Source organism: Varroa jacobsoni, unplaced genomic scaffold (assembly GCF_002532875.2).
Source record: "Varroa jacobsoni isolate VJ856 unplaced genomic scaffold, vjacob_1.0 scaffold_718, whole genome shotgun sequence".
Classification (NCBI taxonomy): domain Eukaryota; kingdom Metazoa; phylum Arthropoda; class Arachnida; order Mesostigmata; family Varroidae; genus Varroa; species Varroa jacobsoni.
The window spans coordinates 184,401-210,431 of NW_019213620.1; the positions used below are offsets into that span (position 1 = coordinate 184,401).

At 43.2% G+C, this 26,031-nt stretch overlaps 1 protein-coding gene across 1 annotated transcript in view; it reads left to right on the forward strand.

The window, feature by feature from the left end:
• LOC111262971 (gamma-aminobutyric acid type B receptor subunit 2) overlaps nucleotides 1-26,031 on the forward strand; it is a 100,828-nt gene that overhangs the window by 63,647 nt on the left and 11,150 nt on the right. The window contains exons 2-14 of the mRNA XM_086969390.1: nucleotides 12,783-12,920; nucleotides 14,372-14,539; nucleotides 15,307-15,414; nucleotides 16,566-16,823; nucleotides 18,142-18,384; nucleotides 18,516-18,576; nucleotides 19,391-19,477; nucleotides 19,922-20,208; nucleotides 20,834-20,941; nucleotides 22,903-23,025; nucleotides 23,302-23,472; nucleotides 23,707-23,865; nucleotides 25,689-25,850. Coding sequence (XP_086825516.1) covers nucleotides 12,783-12,920; nucleotides 14,372-14,539; nucleotides 15,307-15,414; nucleotides 16,566-16,823; nucleotides 18,142-18,384; nucleotides 18,516-18,576; nucleotides 19,391-19,477; nucleotides 19,922-20,208; nucleotides 20,834-20,941; nucleotides 22,903-23,025; nucleotides 23,302-23,472; nucleotides 23,707-23,865; nucleotides 25,689-25,850 — 2,073 coding nt within the window. The remainder of the gene's footprint in view (nucleotides 1-12,782; nucleotides 12,921-14,371; nucleotides 14,540-15,306; nucleotides 15,415-16,565; nucleotides 16,824-18,141; nucleotides 18,385-18,515; nucleotides 18,577-19,390; nucleotides 19,478-19,921; nucleotides 20,209-20,833; nucleotides 20,942-22,902; nucleotides 23,026-23,301; nucleotides 23,473-23,706; nucleotides 23,866-25,688; nucleotides 25,851-26,031) is intronic.

Sequence of the window (26,031 nt, forward strand, 5' to 3'; positions counted from 1 at the left end):
TCGAGAACCAGGAAAAGGAAAAAGAGGACAATATCAACAGCCGTTGTTGCTTCACAACAACGTGAGGGAGGCGAAACGGTGAGCGAAATATCAGCGGTACTCGAATGTCACGATAAAGAAAAACAAGAGTCCTAACAGTCACAGAGATTTAGGTTGGTTGGTCTGTGAGCCTAACGCAAGATACAGTCCTCGCTTCAAAGGAGAAAATATTGAAAAACCGTCACGCCATCTGGGTTTCGTCTATCCGGTTCGGGCCTGAAAGGCCAATGGAGGCCTGTTTAAGTACATGTGGCTTCGCCATAGAAATTCTTAGCATGCCTTCTACTTGATCCTTTCGATAATAGCCTTTCTCCAACAGGTTTTGTGCGAAAGATTTTGTGATAGCACTGGTAACCTGGTTATCAGTCTATTGGTGTTACGTTCCGCAACGTCATCTGCATTTAGACATAAACAGGAAATATTCAACTTTGAAAAAAGGCTTGGGCATATTATAGACCATAATAACTTTACTTTCTGCATCGGTTAAACCTACCTAGATGTTCGTAAGACGAGTTTATTGAACGTCGGCATCTCTTCGGATGCGCTACATGACCAATCTGCTCCGACTCTTTGATTTCCTTTGGCGGTAAGAGAATAGTGCCTTTGCTTTCTACTTCTCTGTTCGCTCGTTTCTCCAATGGCGGCACGGCTCTTGATAATTTTGTGAAAGTTCATAGCCCTGAAGAGTAAATGCGAGTGAATTTGATTTTAGATAGCGCAGGGAAAGGTCTGATGAACGACAACAAATCGAGGATGTGTGGGTCGAATTGATTATTCTATTTCCTTTTTGCTCGCGTTCTTCGCTGTTGTGCCTCCTTCAGCGTATCTCCATTATTACGCCCCATAACACCAGTTGAACGGCGGTGTCCGAACCTCTCTGAAAGAAGCATAAAATCCCTACAAGGTTCAGCTTAGTGAAAAATCTGAAGAATGCCTGAACAACAACGGGACGAAAGCCGCTTTTAGGGGGCTTCCAAAAGAGATTCGTTTAACAGTGCAACCAAACTTTCTTTCGTAGAGTTGTTGGAATATTGTGATGAGGCGCCCCGACGAAGGGCAACATCAAACTGATGCTTTTTGTTTATGTCTCTTTCGCCCTCTTGACACGCCAGAGCTCGGCGTAAACGGATGTTTTTACCAAACGTGGCACGTTCCATTTGGAATACGCACGTAAAGCGGACCCATCCGATATGCAACTATCAGCGAGCCTCATCGTATCTCCTACCAGCCGAACGCGAGCCAGTGGGAGGCGTTCAATCTGTTTGTTTAGGATGCCCGAACCACGACTGTACACAATGAATAACCGCAAAAAGTTGAGTACCGCTAATTGGTTAGATCTGCAAATAGCGGACACGGTAAGTCCGTGTTTTTTCGCTTTCCCTAATCCTTCTGCTTTTGCTTTATTCTCGGTGTCATGTCGGTCGTCATCTGTTTGCGTTGATGCATACAAATAATAACGGAATTAACTTGATGAACTATTTTATTTCGATTGCGATCTCGATGGCAGCCAGGCTGCAAGAAGCTAGGGGCCAGGCGTCCTCACTTGCCAACCAACCTGTACAGCGTTGCAGTCTGGCTTCTCACCCACTGCGCAGAAACCAAGGTCGTTACGGCAAAAGACAACATCACCTGTGATCTTACCAGGACTAGGCAGTAGAGCTTAATAAGTGAACGGTAGAGGCTGGTACAGGCCCATCAGCATTCCTGGCTGCCGCAGAACACACTGTCAGGTTTTCGACGGTAGGAGGTAGGACTAGAGGAGACGATGCGAACGTTATAACTTCTCCGCGCCTATGCCGTATTCGGGTCCTATTTGTCTACCGTAACAAGTATTTAAAGTAGTGACACATGATTTAGCTTTAGAAAGAAAACGAGAACAAAAATGGTAAAGGCAGGATGGTAGATTTGCGTCAAACAACGTACGACGAAATCAAGTTGGATGTTAGAGGGTGAATGATTTGAACATGTCGGCCGATATACTTACATACATTTTTCTAATATTTTTAAATTATGAAGTAACAAGTAACGTAATCTTGTCTAGTTTAGGGGTCCGTTCAAATTCATGGCAATATGGCATATTTTTCATTGAGGCAGCTCTGCATGTCCAATTGCTTGTATGTATTGGACTTAACTTATATGTGACGTTAAGTGAAGTTCCAACCCACTAAAAACCACAAAGGCCTACAGTGGTGTTAAACGCTTGTGCAATTTTCTCGAGCATAACTTGGTCATCAGTCGGGTCGTCATGCACACTTCCAGTTCGTAGCGAGATGGTCCTTGACCCAGGTAACTATTTGTGATCATTCTAATAGGATAATTAGCAAAATGCCTATTTATCAGGGACGATGCTTTTGTGCCTACACACCTGTAAAGTACTAAGCTATTAAAATGTCTTCCGCAACTGAAAAAATAAACAATATTATTTTGCCTTTTAGACCAGTATTATTGTTCCACTCTTACTCAGTATCCACTCTTATCGCCGCAGAGAACGCTTTACCGACACACATAGCCGCAATATCGATTTTTTTCTACGTTTTATTAAAGGCAATGAAAATCCAGTAGCGAGGTGTCATCCCTCATGGTTATCAGTAGAAAGGCGTTGTGCACTGAGTCAATTATTTTGCCTGCGGCTTTTCGTAGCTTTTGATCTCACCTACGTCGTTGTGGTAGATCGAACTTAACTTAAAAGACACTTGATTTTGTGTAGATGCGCAGTTTCGCTGAAGCTGTGCACGTTTCCGACTTGTCGTTTCAGCTTTCAACTCCTTCCCAATCTATCTCTCTGGTACCTTACGCCATCGCTGTTTCTACCATTACTGTTTTCGGCGTCACGCATACTTATTGCAGTTAGACACGTTGTGGTATACACCGATACTAACTAGCATTATGAAACGAGCAAGAAGAATAGCTCGGCATTAGCTTTGGTCGAGTAGTTCAGAAGATTGGAGCTTAAATCTCCGAAGTTCTGTCTGCGTGATTCTTTGCGCAGCAGACTTCAAGAGAAGGTAGTGCGATGTGACATTCTGAAGCAACTTGGGTCGTCCCAGTAGCAGGCTGCTGGTGAACAGCGGGGCACAGCCAATAGATCCTGCCAGTTTGGTGGTTTCCGCGACCCGCCTCCACAAGTTCATGTGCTCTGCTACCGGAAAGGAGTAATGGTAGCTGTGCTCTGTTGAGAAAAACACGTGGAACGCCAGGCTGCAACGCCGTTCTGATTTAGACGACAACCTGCGCGAAACATCGCCCGCACGGAATCAGCTGCTAGCAGCTACGTATCCTAGTTGGAAAAGGAATGTCTGTCAAAGCCGCTTGGGTCGATAGCAGGCTGCCGGAGCTTGGCTCAATCCCAGAGAGCCGCCCGGAACGCGTACAATAGGCGTCGCAGCGGAAACACGTCACTGCCAACCGGATGCTAGTTAATGCCGATGATCCATGAGAAATAGCAGCGGTCGAGAGGAACGAAAGAAAAAGGACCGATAACAGAGGCAAAACGAATGAGCCTGGGGAGGGAAGCTGCTGACGGATGGCAAAGAAGTCCCGGAACGTCGGCGAGTGTTCCTTGGATTTCTACGAAAGAAAAGACGCGTTTGGCTTCAAACGGCACGGTCACGCCAAGGAGGCAAGCGGATTTAGGATGCGATTATGCTTATGTGGAATCGGCTTGATAAGCGAGAGAAAGGCAACGGAAATGGAGCCCTTCTTTGCCCAGACCACCCACATAGACCCTACCGCCTTCGACTTCCGCACCTCACATCAGCCTTATGATGGGTTTGCGACAGGATGCGGAAGGCGGTAATAGTGCCAGTAGAAGCAGCATCAACTGAAGCATTATCAGTAGCAGCAGCAGCAGCAACACGGGGGTCAAGACGGAGAGCAATTTGCGGAACGAGGCAACTCGAAGTCGCTCACGCTTGCGCTTGTCTGAGTATACTGCGTCGGTCATGTGTAGGAGTAACAGAATGTAAGGAGAAAGTTACGAAAGCGAGTCGGAAATGTCTTCCACTAATAATGCGTTAGTACCACATTACCGTTGACCGACGTGTACCGACGGCGTTTCTTCTTGTGTTTACACGCTCATCAGCTCAGCCTATTTCGTCTCTGTCATTACCACGACCTCAAGGCGGTGTATGCATAGCACACTTACAACACATCTATGAATTTCGCGCTACGCGGCGCGACCTGCTGCACCCTGCAACGTGAAGGAAACGCAAGTTGAGAAGACCCAGAGTAGAGGCGACCAGACTGCAAAAAAAATTGAACGTATAGAAAGACCTGAAAAGCTGCAAGAAAAGCTACGCGTGAGCTAGGTAAACAAAAAATGACTATCGCGAACGTTTCATAATTGGATACGATGACTTCTTGTCACGTGCTCCTTTTAGCACGTGCTTGGGATGTCTGTGTGACCATTATCGGTGTAATTACTGTTGTTGGAGTTGTGGCGCTCCTCACGTCCTCGGTTCCTGTATTCGGTATGATTCGTGCATTATTTAAGTATAGCCAGCTGACAGGCAGTTGAGCTTCTAGCGAACTCGTGTTGGCCTTGGATTGCTAAGGCTCAGGCGTTCGGCTTACGTTCGTTAGGAGATTACGGAAAGGGAAGGGTACACTGCTTACGGGTGTTCGCCATTGCTCCCCCATCCTCATATTCGGTATTCAGTTGACGTGATGGGTATCGAACGGGAATTGTGAATGTACCCCCTAAAGCCTAAACTCTGCTCACGAGTTCAGGCTTTCCTGTGAACTGACAGATGTGAACCAGGCGAATGTATTAGAGATGGTGTTCCTAGTGATCAGAAGGAAAGATGCATACGAGCTAATTTGTAAACATCCACAGAATGGACAGCCTCACGCCCGCTGTCATCAATTTAACTAGCAAGTCTCGACTGTTTGATATTTCCATAGCATTCATGACTATCAAATTTTGTTTATTTTCCTATGGGGTGCAAGCCTGCGCTCCCGCGAATGAGAATACCGAGATCTCATCTCATTCCTTCGCCAGTTGCCAGCGTTAGAGGAGCTCCACCACTTACTGAAGCGGCCGGGCGCACGCATCGACACGACATGCAATATTCCTTTTGTCTCTTTTTCTGCATACGCGATTTTACCCCCTGCCGAACATCTGAGTGGAATTGTATCATCTACATATGGACCTATAATACCACGTAGCAGCAGCTGACTTTGTTCGACTGCGTTGGCTCATCTGCGCGAAACACGAGGGCATTTACCTATTTCCTTTAAGCGTGTTTCTTGACCCTCTTCAAAAAGATCGAATCAAGCAAACTTCCAGAATTGTTTGGGTAAATTTCCAGGTCGCTCCGACTGGTATCATGCCATAAGCTAATTGTACGCTGCTCTTATGTCAATTAAATGACGAATAGTGGGTGCACTTATATAGAAATTGGCAGCCTCACGTCAACTGCCCACTCAAGTGCCGGCGCAATGATTGATTTATGAAAATTTTTATGCTTTCATATTTAGACTACTTACGGTGGTCTTCACGTTGACGTGTATATCATCACACGATCGACGGCTTAAAAATAAACATGATATTGGCAAAAAGATAAGTCGTTTTATATTTACTACAGCCTATTACAATGAATCCAGCGGAAGTCACGGATCAATAGTTTCCGGGTCAAAAATAGATACGTAGTATAACATTTCGGTAAATTATTATCTAGATTTGTTGTAGCGCCCAGCATCCGCTAATTTGAAAATGACATTTTCTAAACGACTGGCTACTTCGGTGAACTTTCTACAGTTTCAGCTGTAGGCGAACAGAAATATACCCATGGAGCTGTGATGATATGTTAGATACAGCCAGCATTCTCTGTGGTTGGTCGTAGCGTTCGGAGGTGATATAACACGCTGCATGTTTGACAACATCCGCCTCTTAGGGCGTAAGGCCAAACACGTTGCTCAAAACGGCGGAAGATGTTTTTGGTGCGTTGGGACAACGAAAGCGGCGAGTGTAACTCCACTCGCAGCTGTTGGCCAGGGCAGCCCACCGGAGGCGTCTGGGAGACGCCATAGATGCTTGGTCCAGCTGCAGTAACAACAGCAGCAGCGATGCCAGAAGTAGCGGTAGAAGTAACACTAGGTAGGGATGGAACGGGGCCGGCAGGCCGCCAACCGATGGCCGAGCTTGATGCTTGGCGCGTGCATTTAGATATCACATGCGCCATACACGTATACATATACTCGAATGTGACATGCTTTAGGTGTCAGGAGTGCGAGATCGGAAGGATGACTTGTCGTTGAGCTAGTGCAAGAAAGCTTGGACATGCCTTCTGTTTAGGGTATTTCATGGTTTAACAAAATGTGAAAACGTGTAACCAAGATGTCGATGCACGCAATGGTCTGCGTAATGTCAGACCTGTTGTACTATTTACTGTAACGTCGTAGACAAAAGTTGCGATTAGTAAAAACGATAGGATGCCCAAAAAATATTCTTTGTTAATTTAAGCAGTACGCCAAAGTGTTCAAACCCTGTTCACTAAGACGCGTCGCATTGATGTTCACCTCGATATGTAAAACTATCTGATACCCATATGTAGCTAAAGTTACCAACGAAGGCGATCCTGCTGATTGATGCTGCCGTTAAGCTTCTCGACAGCTAAACGACAAGTCCTAGAAGGAAAAAAGTGTCTAGGCTCAATTTCGAACGTCGATAGCCTCATATATTTCTAAGATTCATGGACAAACAGCTCTAGAATGTACGTGCTATCATACGAATATCCAAAGGATAGGTGATCAGTTTAAATATACTGGCTTCTTCCACTGCTTGTCTCTCTACAAAGGACAGCATAGTGACTACTCGTAGAATCATGAAAAACGGCAAAGTACGCATGTAGCAGCATGTACAGAAATAGGTCAAGTTAGTTTTTTCTACCAAAACCGATTGTTCTAGCTGCTTCCCATTGACAATGATATCTTCATTCGAGCAAAATTCTGCTAGCCATCATGTCGCTAACGCTGGTAGAAAATAAAGCATATGGGGGTAGTCGCAGCACCGCTATCTCGATATATAAGATAAGAAAAATTTCCGCTTCTGGGTATGGAGTTTGGTGCTGACTGTGTAGATGTGAATATCTTGTGAGCTTTCTTTCTTGTAGCCCTTGCTGTCTTTAAATACACGCTGGCCCGTTGCCCCGTGGCTCGCCACCAGCATCATAGCTAAGCTACAGGCCTTTAACCAAGTCAAGCACAGAGCTGGGCAAGAACGGTCTTCCGACCCTATTACACAGCGAAGGTGGCCCATTCTACCCTAAACTAGTTCTCGGCCTCGACTGGACGACAACATCGGCGGCAGAGCGCTGAACCCGGATAACGATTATGACAAAGATGGCTGCGGGTAATTTAAGGAATTGTTGGCTTCAATGTTTCATCCTTCCATTGCACTCCCTTGTAAAAGCTACAGCCATTATTTTATTATCTTGCCGACTCTCTTTTCGAATTTTTTGCCCACCACTTTGGCTGGCCATGCGACCGCCACTGCTTTAAGACTTTTATCTATGGAGACTAGTTGACGCCATGCTACGGTAACAGACAGCCAGCTAGCCAGTTCGTCGGTCCCTTCATAACTGTCGCTTCTCAGCAGTTAGAATATGTTTCAGGTTATTCTATTTTTCGTTCGCTGTCTTCGTCAGCTTCCAGACACGCAATGTTATGGACGAATCATGCTTTAAACTTTTAAGAAGTCTCATCTTTCCCATCGATTATCTCCTTATCAGATTCATAGTTCATAACCCTGACACAATGTTTCTATAGGCCACAAGCTACGATATCGAGCTGACCTTTAGCTATCCTCCTGTGTAAAAACCTTTTTCGGAGTCACCTCTCGGTGCTGCTTCCAAGCCAGTTGGAAAAGGTCTCGCTATACTTATATGAGGTCTCCTGAACAAATTTATATAACAACAAACAGAGTAACCTGATTCGGAGCCCCGTAGCTGTTAATGTCTTTTACCTTATTTTCCTCTTTTATACACCCTTTTTCATATTTTGCGAGCGTTTAAATACTGTCGACATGCTTAATACTCATAGTTACGGACAGAACGCGTCGAAGACGTATTGCCCATACGGCTTATCATTAGAACACGACCTCTAGGCAGCTCCCGTAGGCAGCTAGGTAAATACAGCTCCTGGACCTATTATTATTATGGTGAGCAGAACTTATCATTATAGATTATGTTTTTTATCTATCGCGAGATTATCAACGTACTTGCGTTTCGGTTTAGCCCAGCCTACTAGAATCGTGTTATTATCTAACGGGATCACGCCGTATTGGTCTATTGGCATATTTCGTTCCTTACCACGAATGATGAATCACATTCTGCCTGTGATAGGGTAGTTGGGTTCACTGTATTGGCTTGGTCCGTATCTTTCTCCCTTCGTGACAGCCACCGCTATAACGCGAACTTGCCTCGCCCTCATTCTTCACGCACCCAAGTCTTCCTTAATCCACACTTAACTCGTGCAATATGATTGAAGAGTGTACCGTCGATTAACAATTAGGGTATTGTTCTATGATAATCTTCCGCGAAAATTGAGCTATGGTTATTATGCCTGATATAAAAGTTAGCATTATCAGTTACAACTCTCTTAATTCGTTTTTTTCTCACCTATAAAAATAGATGCCGTTTTTGATAAATTAAAATTTATGGTCAGTTTTCATACGTGATATTGCAATGTGTAGGGATACTGATAGCAGGTTTGGATTATACTTGTAACAATGCGTTATATGCATATCTGCAGATAAGTTCTAGGAAAAAGGCTATGTTTAAAGCGACCATGATGCTTACGACCATTTAGCCAGAAGATTCAAGCCCATTGGGTTGAATAGGACTATCATAGAACATAGCACATTTGTGACCGGGCCACTGTCCTTAGAGAAGAGAGGGAAAGCACAGCTTATCAACCCACTCAACGAGACTTCGAAGGAGGTCAATGAAGCCTTGACAGAACAGATGCTCGATGTTCGCGATCATTTATTGAGGTAAAAGGACTGCGGAAGGCTCGCACGAGTAATAGAAGGGATGTTGTACGAGTAGAATATCGTTTGGGCCATTTGATGACCTTACCGCCCATTTACGTAATTCTTCAAGATAATCGTTGTCACATATTGGACCGTTCTGCAAACGATTCCGAAATGTCGTGCGGCCCGATTCGAATATTAAGCACATTCTCTGTCACCAGTAATACATTTAAAGAGCTTGTAGGTGTCATCTATTTAACATATGCCAATCATTTTGAATGGCCTTTCAACATGAACGAGTTTCAATAGAGAGGCTTGCTAATTTTTAATAGTAAAGCATCTAAAAAATAAATGGCGCTCTGCACTTAATAATAATTTCACTTGAGACAAATATCGAGCTTTCTTCAAAAACAAAACCCTCTATATTATCACCGGCTTTACTTTCAACATATACTGTTTCCTCATTTTCGAGGTGACTAAAGAGTGCAGGATTATCTTGTTATATCGTTGAGCTACAAAGGCAGTTTTCTCACTCACTGCTTAATGCTAGCTTCATTGCAAAGCCCTCGTCACTGTACAGACGAGATAGGTATTCCTAAAAATACTACTGACCGTCCTTGTTATTCTACTGGGCAACAAAGACCGCCCGAATAGCGAGAAACAGGCCTATTCAACGAGCTGCTGTTGCCTGGCAGACAATGGAGCGTATTGTTTCGCAGGCAACTGCCTGAAGTCTAATCAAAACCAAACGAATTTATCGAACTTAACGTAGTTATCTAGTTAAGCGATAGTCACTGTCCTCTGCTGTTCAATAATACGCAATAATAACTGTTATTAATAACCTCAATGATAATTCTGTTGCTGTAAACGTTTAACCACTCCGCACACGGTTATCGGGGTGCTCTATTCACGGCAACGTTAAGGTAAACGGCGTCTTGTTGATAAGACTACCGACATTTACTGTGGCTAGTCTTGGTGTTACCAATGTTATAAGGGTGCCGCTAAGGGACCAAGTAATTACAATCTGTGTACATACATACTACTACGCCTCGACTGGTTGACAAGCTTGATTTTTGTGCATTATCATTATTCAGCCTGGTTAGATCAGACTTTGGCCTGGACTAGGCGCGGCTCAACTTGGCTCATGGGGTACGAAGAAGTGTAGAGGAGAAATGGATACATAGATTAAAGTAGGCATTAAGGATATGAACTAGGGCTTTGCTACCAGGCTGACGGTCCTCCCTGCATCGAATGCCGAACTGAGCTTTCGGAGCCTGGAGAGTGAGCCTGACAGGAAAAGGCAGCTCAAGCTAACTTCGAGCGACTAAGAAAGGAACGCTGTAGACGGCGATGATGATAACAATTGCGATGCTGTTGATAGTGAGTTGGCTTATGAATGTTCTGCGTCTTTGAGAACCTGTGTGAGATGACGACAAAAAAAGGGATGACTTGAGCTCAATCTAAGCAAAGGAAACAAGAAGTGGAACGCATAAGGTATAAAAATAGGCGAAGGCGACATATTCGGTTCAGTAGCTGGCTGAACGGCCCTTCGGCAGGCAGGCAGGTAGGCAAACATTGTGCGACGTTCAAAACAAGACAATAAGTACGCAAAAAGTAGAGAAGCACGACGAAAGGAAGAAGAACAGAAGGGGATAAGAGAAACTATGTGCAGCTTACTGCAGTAATGACTAAAGAGGGACGGATGACGAGGCAATGACGCTGGTAGCCATGTGAATCGAAAAAAGACTGGGGAAGACCAGCGACGCAGCTCGGAGGAACTAAGGACCAAGAGCAAAATAAAGACATGGGAAAGAGCTAGGCTGGGGGGGGTATGAATAAGTGGATCTGGTGAACAAGTGGGGCTAGTCGCTCACTGTGGGTTTCGGCCATTGTTCAGTGTACCGTTATGCTCTCCACTGTTCTATAGCTCTTCTTCCGGCTCTCCGTCGGTTTCTGCAGCTTAGCTGTGCGCCTATTATTCGCATCGTGTCTCCTTATTCCTGCTAGGCTTTTGCCAGTTACTTAGTACCAGTAACAAAATACGAACGGCGAAAGGAATGGTCTATCCGTTGACCGCCAGCGCAGCGTTCACCAGCCAATCCCGCGGTAGCCGCAAATGACTTAACAGTTCTAATGTGGATGCTTGCTAATGACAGAGCGGTCGTGAGAAGCTAGTTGCAGGGAAATGGCGTCACAAGGGAGGGAGACGGAGGACGGAAAAAGACTGAGACAGAAAAGATAAAATGCCGCGGCCTGAACCTCCTTTTGCAGGTGCTTATACTTCCACAACTAGCCTTGTTATGCACACTTGTCACCCTTATTGAGCTTCCAACACCCCTCGATCGCTGCTGATGACTGTCCTTTATACCGCTACCTCAGTATGAACAGACCAAGGCAAAAAGCACTGATCGAATACGAGAGAGTGACTGGAAGATCTTTCTGATCTTACCCGACCTACTTTATCAGCCTGCTTGATAGCCGGTGGCTCGATCGGAGACGACGAAGGTGATTGCACCGTCGTAGCAATAATAATGAAGGAATAATTTTTACTGTTGCTTAATAGACTTGAGTGCTTACTAATTAGTTGGTACCTTTTTCAGAGCTAGCACTAGTTGAAGTAATTGTACATCTCGATGGCAAATATTAGCCTAATTAAATTCTCACATATGAGCCAAGGAGCCACACAAAGCCTATCCGACCTTGGTGGGAGGTGCATCCAATTTTTTTGCATTAGTAAAAGGGACCGCGACGACATGTGCAATACTAAATTACTGGTCCTATACAGCAGCGAAAAGAAATACGCCAGAAAGTGCGGCAATTGTATTTATTGCTTTTAAACAAATGACAGCATTAAATGTTTTTTTATAACATAACGTCACGGCGTAACAGTGTTACAGGCATAGGTAATTCGCCATTTCATTTGCTTCATATATACAACGCCTTCTCAGTGCTTTAGCAACCAAAATAGAAGCCAACCGCGCTTTTACGTGCGGCGAATATGGGGCAGGCCATTATGTGATCACGTTTGGCACGAGACTGGCGGTTGAAATTAGTTGTGGGTCCGAGGAAGAAGCTGGCCGAGGTTGGTTAGTCGACGAGCTGACTCCGGAAAGATCGCGTATGTCTGCATTTATTAGGTGATGATGTTAACGCCGTCCGACAAAACAGACTATTTCACAGTTTGAGTGAGTTGAATTTACTTCCGGGGTGAAGGAGGTTTACTACAACAGTCTACGAATGACTGCATACGCAGGGTGTCGACGGAAGCTGCCTCATGAACATGAAGTGGTCGCTGGACGTAAAAAAATGATAAGGTCCAGGCAGCACAAGGATAGCAAGGCTGTAACTCCGCTCAGTTACGCGCGGCACGGTCCGGCAGGAGATACCGAGCAGTTGGGAAACTTAATAGGAAAGGGGTAGAAAACAAGGCGGGGCCAGGCTGAAAAACGCTTGTAAATGGTGCAAGTAATAGGGGGAAGCAGTCGGGAACAGATTGAAAAAAATACTCATCCGAGTCGTTTCTACAGCCATCTAAAGCATACATGCTGGCAGGCCAGTTCATGTCCTGCATTGGGACAGGCTGCCTCATGGTAAAATGCAGAGGAGCCCGTGAGATACCAGCTTTTCAGTCAGCCGGAAACGAGACAACGTGTGGACTCCTAAACCACTTCTTCAACGCCCGTTTTGATTCAGCAGCTTCCTGATCTAATATGATTCGTTCAAATCTAACAACGACTTGTGCATTATGGGTTTGTTCCTTGTGTGATTTCAGTGTGATCCCGCCGTCGGTATGAAGTCGTTCTTCGATATGGTTCACAGCCATCCAAAGAAGTTAGCACTCTTTGGAGCAGCATGCAACGCTGTGACGGACCCCATCGCTAAAGCGTCTCAGTTCTTTGAACTTATACAGGTAAGGCCAAGCCCTTTAGTTCTGCTAAGCTTCAACAGCAGTATATTTGAGAAGATATTGAAAATATGTCAAGTAAAAATTTACTCAAGAGCAATCACATATCAAAGTCGTTGTAGTCAAAACATCACTCCACATGCGATTGTTTTTTTTTCAAAAACAACGTCTGGATCCTCAGTCTGTCACTGTATTACCTAAGGAAGAAAATGGCGACTATTGCTTTTGATAAATTACACTGCAGTAGTAGTAATAATGGGTGATCATAAACTAGAATAGATTTGGTTACCTGGTTACACGGTTTAAGATCTATGGGTATGTTTGAATATCTATGTTTGGATACCCTCAGTAATAATCTCAATAGCAACAACAGACGTAGAGGTTGTGTTAAGCGTAATAATAACGGCACTTTTACTAGAACTGGCAATACAACCAGCCATTTAACCGTTTTCCTCTAATAGATTTCTTATATCGAAGTGCTGTATCGGTAAGCCTCTGTTTCGAATTTTGTACATGAAGGTGCATTTTTCCATGTCGCACAACAAGCTGAGTGCAGAAGCTCGACATCAAACGAAGGCACATCTTAGGTGAGATTGCTTGGGCTGGAATTAGGTTGTGTAGAAAATGTAATGTAGCAAAGATCTATCTATCTTGGGTTGACAGCAGTGGTGGTCACACTGGTGATGATGGCAGAAAGCGAATGGGGAGAAGGTAGATGATCTCTTCCGACAGTCGCTTGCAGAGCTGTTAGGTGTTGTACGAACTTTGGCTATGTTCGGGTGAAGATGAGGAAACAACAGTTGCCTTCACAGTATCCTCATATGCCTCGTTGAAGCAGAGCAGTGATGTGGTTGACGCGTCACATAGCTCCCACGCTCTTTCCTGCTCCTTTTCTTTCTTTCTTGGCTGGTTGTACTTGCGCCTATCTGCTGGACCCACTGTCAGCTGTTCCATATCGGCAGTCAGTCCAAGGTCCGCTCGTCTTCCAATACCGCAGAATAGCGCTAGTGTTATGTCGGCCCTCCGCTTTGCCGTACGTTACCGTACGCGGGCCCAGCTGCAAGCTCTGCCTCACGTTACACTAAAAACGGAATCACGAGGGTTACGAATGCGAATAACATGATCTGAATCTCCGGCCGAGCGTACTGACTCAAAGATTTCCCATCGCACTATCTCTGTTCTGGCGGGGTTCCCATCCGCATCTATGATCTCCTTTAGGCTAGAACCCGGTCAAACCCGGTTCCACAGGCAAGCAAATCTGGAAGCACAATATAATGTACTTGCAACCACTGAATGTTAAGGGGGTTGGCAACGGGAAAACGACAGCAAGTCGAAGGAACATCGTCATCTTCTGCACATAATACATGAACAATGTCTACATAGAAGCATCATCCTATCTGCTTCTCTTGTTGACTTTTTAGCTAAATTTCAAATGGATGGTTGCGTTTGCATTGCAGCTGTCGTACGCCGATACGCATCCGATGTATTCAGATGAGAATTATCCGAACTTCTTTCGCGTCGTACCGAGCGAAGCGGCCTTCAACCCAGCAATGGTATCATTGCTCAAGCACTTCAACTGGACTCGCGTCGGGTCGCTCTACCAAACTGATCCCCGTCACTCGCTGGTACGTAGAAAAACTAAAGTCCCTTTGAGATACGCAGTTAAATAAGATACCTAGACAAAACATTTGAAAAACGCAATGTTGAGCCGTAAAATAGCATGTATCGTCGACCAAGTCGCAGCCATCACTACCCACTAGGACGGCTGTATCGGTTTTAAGAAGACCCTTATATTAGAAACAGTTCAATGTACATCATTTAAGGATTGCACCTGAACTTTCCACGTCTGGTGAACATCATCTTTGATATAATGTTCTCGAAGTATGACCGAAGTATATTAAACATTACCGTATGCCAATTGGATGATTATGTATGTTTAATGGAAACTCGCTTTAAAAATGAAGTAGCTTCTTCCTAATATACGATCTAAGGCAAACAATCGCCGTGAAGTCAGACACCGTACTAGTGTAAACGGTGTATCGGGCGCTTAGTCGAACATAAAAACAACTAGGTAGACTTGAGCCCTCATGTGTGTGCGAGACGTTTAAATGATTAGCTAAACTATTAATAAAATTAGAAACGGCCTAGCCCGTTTTCTTTGCCACTATTGATGTGCGTAGTACAGTGGTTTTATCGAAGCCTTCCCTGCCATTTGCGCGGAAGTGGACGTTAGCCAGCGCAGGCAACGGAGCCTGAGCTAGCGAGCTTAACTAAACACATATAAGGTAATTCATTAAGTGGTCATTAGTCAGATATTGCTGCCTTCAGTAATCTGATCTACGCCTGAATCGGGTGGATTGCATATTGAACGTTTATAAATTATCATTTCCAGCCTCAAAATAGCCTCCACACAGAACTCGATAAAGAGAAGATTACTATTGTCCAGATCGAGGGCATTGGTGAGGGGGACGATATAACAGATGAGCTGAATAAACTCAGGGTAAGTTAACTGGCCATTTCCAGTGTGCTTTATTTCTATTAAACGAATGAAATGATCATTTTGTGTAGGTTGAACTTGTAACAAAGTTGTTACCTTATCCCACTTGCATAAGTATTAGTGTACCCCTAGCTGTTACTTCGACTGACGGTTGAGATCTGCCCTTTAATTGTAAATGCGATTATAGATTACAGAATGCATTTCCAGGTATGCCACATGTTCAGCCTATGTGGCAGCCGCTGTCGGTCTGCACACTTCCTACTTCCTCCTATTGCCACCTAACAGTACTCCGGGCAGGCGAAAAGCTATGTAGATAGGCAGGTGCATTGTGTGAGAATGCGGGGACCTAGGACGAGCGAAGACTCATTCGTTGCGGTCCAGTCAGGTTACTTAAGTTATCCTAGAATTTTTCAGTATACCTTATCAAACTAGACAATTTACTCCGCAGACAGAGCCTAGGGGTCGTGCCGAAAGCGGAAACAGAATCTCCAACTTACGTTGCAATAACAGCACCACTCCGCCATTGCTAAAAGCTGTTTACGCGTGTCAGTGCATGAGTATAAACTTTCCGTAAAATGACGGATCATTATGAGATTTCTCGACTCGATGAAGTCCTGCAAAGGCACTCATGGTCTATTCCTATGGAGTATAAGGCTTCTATGTTTCGAAACAGTACTAGCTATCTTTCTCTATGATGGTTTCCACGATCAAACTGGACTATTAGCGTGCCAGTGAAGAGCTTCAGGTCTCCACTGTTGTTTACTGGGTCACCTGGAAATGAAGCCATGAGACAATTTGAGCTTTGAACAGCCTCTCTACTCGGCTCTGCAATAGCTTCCCGAAGATTTAAGCTACTCCTACCTCCCTTTCACGCTTTTATTTGTGAATAAGCCACGATGACATCTGCTTAAAATAGTCGGCTGTCCGTAACTGGAAATGTTGTTCAATTAGGCGCCAAGACTCTTTAAAATGCCTTCCTTTTTTTAGGTCTGTTAGTTTTTTCCCAGCTAGTCAAATTAAGAAAATTAAAGAGCCAGGCACTTATTTTCTAGTAAACAAACACTTACTGGTAAGCTTGTCACTTAATTGCGTTTAATCCTACCTTTGTTTCTGAAAAAATATATTCGCTGGGGTTGACTGCATTTCATGTTCAGGAAATAGATGTGCGGATCATTTTGGGTAATTTTGACGAGGAGTGGGCTCGCAAAGTGTTCTGCTCTGCTTATCGAGCGAAAATGTTTGGCCGGAAGTACCAGTGGATAATTGCAGCAATGTACCGATCGAACTGGTGGGAGGTCCCTCAGGCTGATGTATCTTGTACCCCCGAAGAGCTCGAGGAGGCCATCCACGGATATATAGGACTTGATCTTCTACCGCTTAGCACCAATGAAAATATCACCGTCTCAGGATGGGTGAGTATCGGCTTTGCTTAGTAAAAGCAAGATTTTTTAAGAAATTATATGATAATTAATTAAAGGAGACAAAGCAACGCTTTTAGAGCAGCTATAGTCAGAAAATTTCCACGAAGTCTGTTAATGGTTGGGGTATTATGCTATCGAACAGATGGAATCAATTTAAAAAGTCGTTGCAATCTAAGTACACCGTCTGGGTTAACGACCGATATGCCCATATATGCATACATAAAACGCTGGAGAGTACAGAAATCTATTTTTCATGTTACCGCTGTCGTTGATGTTACATAAAGTTTTTTCAACATTATCGCTGAGGCGGGGTGGCTATCGTTATCCAGCCTTTATTATTTTAAGAAAAGTGAATAGATCCTGGTCGATTTGTTATACGGGTGCTCTCTCATTGGCGAACTCCGACTCGAAGGTCACGAGCCTTTAGTGTCGACAAACTTTATGTATAAAGATGAATAAGCCTGGCTGCCAGCAAACGAACTCCGGAAGGCTATTCATACCGAGTCGCTCTAGAAGGTCTAGTAGACACTTAGCTACAGCCACAGCTTGGTGGAGACTAGACTCTCAATCGAAGCCCAGCTGGCTACATCATATGATCGAATACTCCTGTGAACTACAACTGTGAATATATCTATTGACCCCGCAGAAGTTCGTGTTCCATCCATTACGCTTTTTCTTTTTTGCCAGTGCCCCGTTCTCCGACGCTTGCCTTTGTCAGTTGATTGGCAAGCCAGTCGTCATCAAATGCTTCATTAGACATTTATAACAATTTTTTGAAGCATGATCTATGCTATTGACCTATCTATCTGAGAATACCTATTAGGCTGCGAAGTTTTATTGAAAAACCAGCCATGCATTATAAAAACCCATACATTAAATTCTTTCTAAATTGACAAAAAGATGAAAGAACTGATGTTCACTAGTTAGACTCATCGTGTAAATTTCTTCAGCAACGATGCTTCAATGAGCTATTTCGCTGTAATCCTTCTAGGGTGTGTTCTAAAACGTTCATAAAGCTTATGCACGTTTAGTCACATATATCTGCATAAAAGGCGCCATGCTAAAAATAACTCTTAATATTAGTTATGCAACTTACTTAATAACACCAAGTTTTCTAGAAGCGGGAATTGTGTGCACATAGCGAGTCGAACAAAGTAGTGCAGACATGTCAACATATTGGCGTATGTCCATGTAGGCTCAAAGGGATGAACAGTTAAGTGGGGCAGTCTTTGTAACTCAGGTCCTCATCGTGAAAAACGGGAAAGGTTTACCTTTTCGACGTATTTATGTTTGCTCGATTACTTTACAGACGCCTAGCGAGTACGAAGCGCAGTACAACAAGTTACGTAACAAGGAGTATAGTCGCTTCCATGGATATGCGTACGACGGCATCTGGACTCTAGCATTAGCGGTACATAATGTCATCAATAAACTCCGCGCTCAGGAGACGCCTGGAAGTTCGACAAAAGTGACGGATTTCCAATACCGAAATAATACTTGGGGTCGGCTCTTTCGAGAAGCTCTTAATGAGACCGACTTTACTGGCGTAACGGTAAACAGTATTCTTTTTCTGTATGTGATTATCCCTGCAGACAGGTACTGCTATTGATTGAAACAGGAAGATTCACGTTCAAAGCAAATCAGTATTAATGCTAAGTTTTGTGTACCTTTTTATATTTGCAGGGCCCAGTACGATTTTTCAAGAATGAGCGAAAAGGTCAAGTGTTGATCAAACAATTTCAAAGTGAGTACCAATTAGAAGCGATCGAATTTATTACGTTTTTTTTTCTAGAATTTAAAGCTGGATGGATGCACAGCGCGTAGATTATGTAGAAATGAATCTATTCCGATCTTGATACGCGGATGGAAGTTATTTTACTAGATTGTTGTTGAGTGTAGGCGGAAATAGCCAGAACCCCTCAGGTTTCGGGAATAGGTTCACTTGATACTTAAACTTTTGATTCTTTGAACCTCTAAATTTAGGCATAATACACAGCTTGAATTTGATAGAGATTAGCAACTCTATGCTTATTATGATCGATCGCGGATGAATAAAAACGATGATAGTTAGCCGCGTTCGTTTATGCCGAGCCACTTACTAACTGCTGGTAAAAGACAAATTGTAAAATAGTCACCCTAAATGGCGCCTAGCATGAATTCCATTGTACTGACAAAGTTTTTTGCTGAAAATGTTTAGCCTTTCCGTTGATGTAGTTTATTTATCCCAACAGAACGCTTTCTTTTAAAAGGACAGTTAAAACTGGAGAGACCCCCCCGAGCGGTTATTAAATTTTTCTAAGAACGAAAACAAGCACAGACAACACTTAATGAGACAATTGGCTTGACGCAACTACGGTTACGTTTGTAAACGCTTCGTAAGTAATCTAACGTGGTAACTTCTATTTACCTTGTACTGTGGTAATGGTAATGAAAAATAATGAAGTTCTGGTTCCATGTTAAGTACTTTATAATTATTCCTTTGTCTGTAACGCATCATATTATCCTGTGGATGTTCTGCTGTCGATTACCACACTGCTACTAACTTCTTGAACTCACAGAAGGTCGAGGAGAAGTTAAAATCGGAGAGTTCGATTGTCTCGAGGAGCGACTCGACCTTAATAAAGGACAGCCCATCCTGTGGCGAGGTAAGTGGGTACACCATTTTACTGCTCAGCTTCTGGAGGTCGGGATTATCTCTAGGGGGCAGGGAATTTCGACGGAGCATGGATGGGTGGACCCAATACAGAAGGCGAAACAGAAACTCGATCGGAGTGGTAAGGTAATAACGGATCACAAGTGCTCCGATGAATGGGTCAGCGGTCTTTAGCAACATTTCTTTTACACTACTTAGACACTCACTTGCCAAAAACGGTCGGTACGTCCTTAAGCTATCCCGTATGGAAGCTGATGATAGCAAAAAGAGCCACCACTAGAGGCTGCTGCACCGTTCACGAAAACTCTTCCAGGTGGGTAGATCAGCGTTCCTTTCTAACTCACTAAAACAGCTCAGTTCTCTTCGACGATAAAATTACCCGAATGTATCGAATAGTTGATGCTGTAATTTTGTTACTGGTCACATCGAATTTCAGAGGGTAGGGCCCCTCCAAAGGATCGCTCGCAGGAGGTGGTTGAACGAACACGTGTTAATCCAACAATGTATGCAGCCGTCAGCGTGACGTGCATCGTTGGCATTTGCCTGGCCACTGTTTTTCTTGCGATCAATATCCGCTTCCGCAACCAGCGCTATATCAAGATGAGCAGCCCTTACCTCAACAACCTAATCATCGTGGGCTGTATGCTGACGTACACCTCGGTCATTTTGCTCGGCATGGACTCAGGCTTCATGTCTATCGACCATTTTCCCTACATCTGTGCAGTAAGTATTTAGAGTATTTAACGACTGACTGTCTAGCGTACTGACTGCGGTATATATCTATCTAAGGTCCTAATTAAATCACCGCTATATTTCTTGGTCTTATATTAGGGTGAGAGGTTGCCGTAGCAATCGAGGGTGCAATATAAAAAAGACAAAGGCATTTAATTTTCTATTTCCTTTTCATGCAGTTCGGCCGTATGTACACATACATATGTATATATGGCAGCCGTAGAAAGTATGAGAAGTTATCAGAAGTTAAACGAGAGCGTAGTCCATTAGCTTGAATGGTAATAGGTTAACTAAATGACAGATTCCGTTCACAGCGGTGCAGTTGTTTGAGCCCAGTTTAACTTAACAGAGAGTATAATGCCTCAATTAATCCCCATTAAAAGTTGAATACTAATTGGGTTTTCGAGATAAACTTTTCTCAAGCTACACATTTGATTCATCTTCGATCCAAGTATAGTATATCGTGTTTGATGCATCGCAAGATGAATTGGTTGTATAGGAAAATCGTCGGAGGATTTTTGAGTGCGTTGGGAGGCTACGAGCTAAAATTGAACGGATCCATCACAGTTTCGAACGCTAGCTCAAGATCTTGGTGTACTTTCCGTTCTGTCTGTAGGCACGAGCGTGGGTGCTCATGTCCGGGTTCACGTTGGCGTTCGGTGCAATGTTTAGCAAAACGTGGAGGGTGCACGCTATTTTTACCAACATCAAACTCAACAAGAAAGTAAGTTATTTCAAATTAACTAGTATCATTTATATTCAACTTTGACTATCGTATTGTTGTATGTCGCTTAACCACGGTTTCATGAGCTTAGCAGACTAATTACTTTCGGCTATTGGTTAGTTGAGTTCATTAAACAACTAATTTATCTGCAAACATTGCTTAACAGAAGTTTTGTGAGCTAGAAAGGTAAAGGCAGTCCCTAAGAAATTCTAGATGCGGCACCTGCACGAAAACCCTGTACATATTATCAAATTAGAAAAATCGATTGTAAAATAGAACAATCTAACTAATGTACGTATGTAACGTAGCTGCCTACTAACCTAAGAAACATAGACGTAAATCTAGATTAGAAATGTTGCCGTAGCCACACCTTATTTGTGTAAAACGAGGATTATGAAATATGATGAATATAGTCATCCCTTCTACTTAATACTTTCACATCGTTCGCATTTCGACTTTGTCCTGATACATGCTTCTAGCAATGCTAGAAAAAAGTGGTATCGAAATCTGCCATATACAAGACCGCTGAGGGTTAGCTAGAGAAAAGATTTCTTTTAAGAGCAACATAAATCGAAATGAGCAATTTTACGTAGGCCGGGCAAACGCTGTATGTCATTTTTCTTTGAATGTGAGTGCGTCTACGCAGTATTAGAGCTAGAAAAACATGAATACCACCTTCCCATCCACGAGCTGACCCGAAAATGCGTGCGCAGAAGTTACGCGCTGGCATGGAACGTCCAGGCCCCTATGCCAGCTCCGTGTGAACACTGTGTACCGCACGTACATGTACGTGTCTGCGTATCTGTACGTCTGGTTTTGCCTGTGTGTGCAGACGAAGGCCGAAACAGAAAGACCTCATGTATTTTGCCCAAGACAAAGAGAGCGAGACAAAGATTTGGCAAGAGTCTGGCAGATGAAAAACGTGCAGATTGGAAAAAGAGACTCACTGCTTTGTACAATTAGAGATACCATTATTATCTCCATGTTTCCATAAATGACCAACGGAACTACCTACTGATGTTTTTCTCGTATTCCCCTGTACATTTTTTATTCTTCAGTAGACTTCCGTCCTTTCACGTCCTTCTCACCCCACTCTCTTCTCGTTTCGTTTTGCCCCGAGCCATTTAAGGCCCTAGTTGCTCCTTATCGTTCCGGTTTTACTTCCGTCACACTCGAGGTCCCTAAGGTGTTCTAGTGCAACAGTTGTTGACGGAGCAGAGACAAAGCTCGGCAGTGGAATTTCAGAAGCGAGTTACCGAGTAGTCTTTTTGGTAAAAACCCGCGAAGGAAATCAATCCACCAGCTGTGAGATTTTGCGTTTCTGAGCAGTTTTTTCTTTCTATAATTCCCTTTACTCGTCTAGCGCTCTTTTCATGCATGTGCCTTTTGGTTCCTATCCCATCCTACTTCTCACCCCTTGGTTGAAGTACCCGAACTTTTGGCTTACGACTTTGGTCCTCCTTTCCGCTTCTCCTTACATACGTACCGATAGTTTCCATCGCCTTCAACATAATCTTCAATATCATCAGTTTCACCGACATCGTCATCAATCATGACATTAGTAAGATAGACATTTCTGCCTCTCCGTGTTAGGCAAGCGTCATTCCTCTGATATAATCCCACAGCCTATAATCTACTGGCATTGCGCGTTCCACCTTTCCGGTCTGTTTCGACCTTCTCATCTTGACGAACTAAGCGATTACCAGAACAGTCAGAATTTAGCAACCCTCCCGAGGATGACGCTGACGCTAAAAATCTATTTTATTATTGCGTCTTACTGTAGAAACGGAATTTTGATTATAGAATTCAAGCGCTACAAAGGCCACAAAACAAATAAGGCGAAGCAAAAGGTAATCGTATTAGAACGCCAAAACATCATTCATTTTATGATGTTTTGGCGTTCTGATAGACGATTACTACTACTACTAGTAGTGATATCAACTTTTATTCACTTGTTTCAGGTGATCAAGGACTATAAACTGTTTATGGTCGTTGGCGTATTCCTTTTGTTAGATATCATAATTTTAACTACATGGCAAGTTGTCGATCCGTTCTATCGAGAAGTTAAGCGAGGGGATGCCGTGGTGAGTTACACTGTCAATGGTGCTATTTCGAAGAAAGCAACTACTTCACTAGAGTACATGCATTTACTACGATAACATAAAATAGATTTTAATTTTAGATACTTATAAGATATATAGCTATAGTTGCTTAAGTGGTGCAGTGAAAAGGTAACTTGATGCGAGTTACTTTCCCACCTATTCGGCTCTACTCGGTCTCGTTGTCTCTATTCGAGTTACGGCCATATGAGGTTGCTCAGACTTGACAGAGACGCCGCTTTTTTTCGTTTGTCACTACAGACGTCAGATGACGACATCGCGGTAGTTCCCGAAATGGAGTATTGTCAAAGCGAGCACATGACTATCTTTCTGGGTATTGTGTACGGATACAAGGGTCTTCTAATGATCTTTGGCTGTTTTCTCGCATGGGAGACTAGACACGTCTCTATACCAGCCCTAAATGACTCGAAGGTATGCTGAATGCACTTGTCCGAATAGACAAAGAAATGAGTTCCGCTAGATACTTGCTGAGAGCCCTTAAAAACAAGGCTTTAAAAAAAAATATGTTATTAATTATGGATTTGCTGACAGAAACCCAGGTCATTTTTCGAGCTTGTCTAGTGCGAGGCTGTGAAGCTAATTAGGTGCTTTCTCGTCCATGTTATATACGTAATAGCTGTTTGTCTACCTTTGCACTTCTGTTAGTATGTGGGTATGAGCGTGTACAACGTGGTGATCATGTGTTCCATCGGAGCGGCGATATCGTTTGTGCTGAGAGATCATCAAGATGCTGCCTTTATCATCATATCGGTGTTCATTATATTCTGTTCCACGACTACTCTGTGTCTAGTGTTTGTTCCCAAGGTAAGCTCTCAAACACGTATTACGCTGGAAGGAAACATTGCGAGTAATTAAAACTAGTGTGATAAATAAGCACACTCGGAAGTACATGGCATCGTCCCGTTTGCTCGTGGAAATACAAGCGTAATCGCCAACATTTTGGTAATGAAGTTCACGTAAATTTTTTTATAAATACAGTTCATTTTTCCGTCGGGTGTTTAAGGTTGCGGTTATCAGGATTGATTTTGATATACCTTGACGGATTTAGTTCGTAGAAGCACTTTGAGATTGTTCACGCAATAGGGTGGATCTATTGAGTGTAGTTTGTTGTCGCAAGTCGGCAGGTAATTTCTGAAACTTAGCTTTTTTGGTGAACGGTGAAAATCTTGTTAAATAATATTCTATGTATTATGTGCCCTGGCTAACGTTAGACTTATTTTCCCCTAGTAGAACTATTCAAAAACAGCCACATAAGTCCAGCGCGATCTCTGTTTCCACTCTTGAGAAGATAGCTTGGGGATCAGCTTCAAAAAGCTTCATCTTATCATTCAAGTGTAATTCTTTAGAGGCATTTTCCCACACGGGGTCTATTACAATCTAATAAAACATTCACTTGCGATACCTCGATGAAGGATTTTGGCCCCCTTAAAACTAAGGAGCGCTGGATGTCACAACAAAGTTTAGCTCTAGACAACCCTTCCTGCCTTTAGGAATGCCCCGGCTTTTTCTCTGAGGGACAATGTCATGTATCAATCTAGAGGAACAGAAAAAGGAATATCTTAAAATATACCCCAAGAATCCTAACTCATTTTTAGTCTGAGCCTAAGGGCAATTCTTAGACAATGTTTTGATATTTGCAAAGCTACAAGGTCTACCACGATTGTAGCGTGCAGCAGAGGATAGGACTGAAGGTAAACTGCACTACGTTATGGCATAAGCAATTGGAAGATGACAATAGCCTTCTGAAAAGGAGAGATTTTATGTCATCGTAGTGTATCTATCAGGCAAAAGCCGTTATGTATCTATTATTAACGGGTTAAGAAGCTTTTCACGGGAGTGAGAAACGTACAAAGAACGAACTATAACACGTAGTGCCAATTTCGAGTAACAAAATTGTCCATATCTTGTAATAATAAGAGACGGCATTCGAACAACGATATATGTGGCTGCTTTGTTCATAGATCTTTCTACTTCTACTTTTTTACTTTATTAATTTTGGAATTTACAGTTTATAAATTAGTTTATCACGATTGAGGTGGTGCGATAGGAGTTGCCTAATAACCTTGGATACAAAAGAATGTATAGCAGCTATATGTACGTGTATGGAGAAGGGAACATTTTTTTACATTACAATCTTAAATCCAATTTGTGACAGCGTTAAATAATTCTATCACGATACAATCTCTAAGCCGTTTTTCCGCCCTGACGAAATACTGCGAATAAACAGATCTTCATCTGTATAAAACAAACTGATCTACACTGACTTGATATTTACACTTAATTCAGGTAGTATTTAAATAACCTTTGATAGGGCAATAATATAAATGAACGACGTAAATTCCCTCATGTAAAAGCAAGACAAAAATCACACGTGCACCTTCGTTCAATACGACCTATCCATTTGTCTACTTCAAAGAGAATTCGCTTTAATTCCAACAGATAAACTTTCATTTGGTACAATTCGCTTATTTCCTAGAATTGTCTTTACCTGCCACTAAGGTTTACTCAGTCGGGTGGTCGAATTCGTACCTGGGATAGTGCAGGTCGATGATCCTTGTGAACCTCTCACTGAAATCGTTGCGTATTAAATCCTTCCTATTCCGCGAATTCAATCTGCCTTATTCCAGTTGGTAGAGCTTCGGCGTAATCCGGCAGCCGGCGAGCAGCGCGTTCGGGCCACCCTGAAGCCGTTAAAGAAATCGAGGAGGGATTCCGATGAGGACACCAACGCAAACCGGATCAAGCAACTGCAGGATGACAACATGCGCTGCAGGACGCGCCTTGAAGAGGTCAGTAGTAGCTATCGCAGAGCTTGACATTTTCTTCGTTGTCAGTTTGTCGAAACTTACAGCTCTTATATATTAGGACGCGGGCTTTACATTACTTTTACTTTGCTTCATAGTTTAAATAAACAACTTCATGATCCTTTTTTAATCTGCTATTGAGATGAGAGCATCGTATTTTGCTATT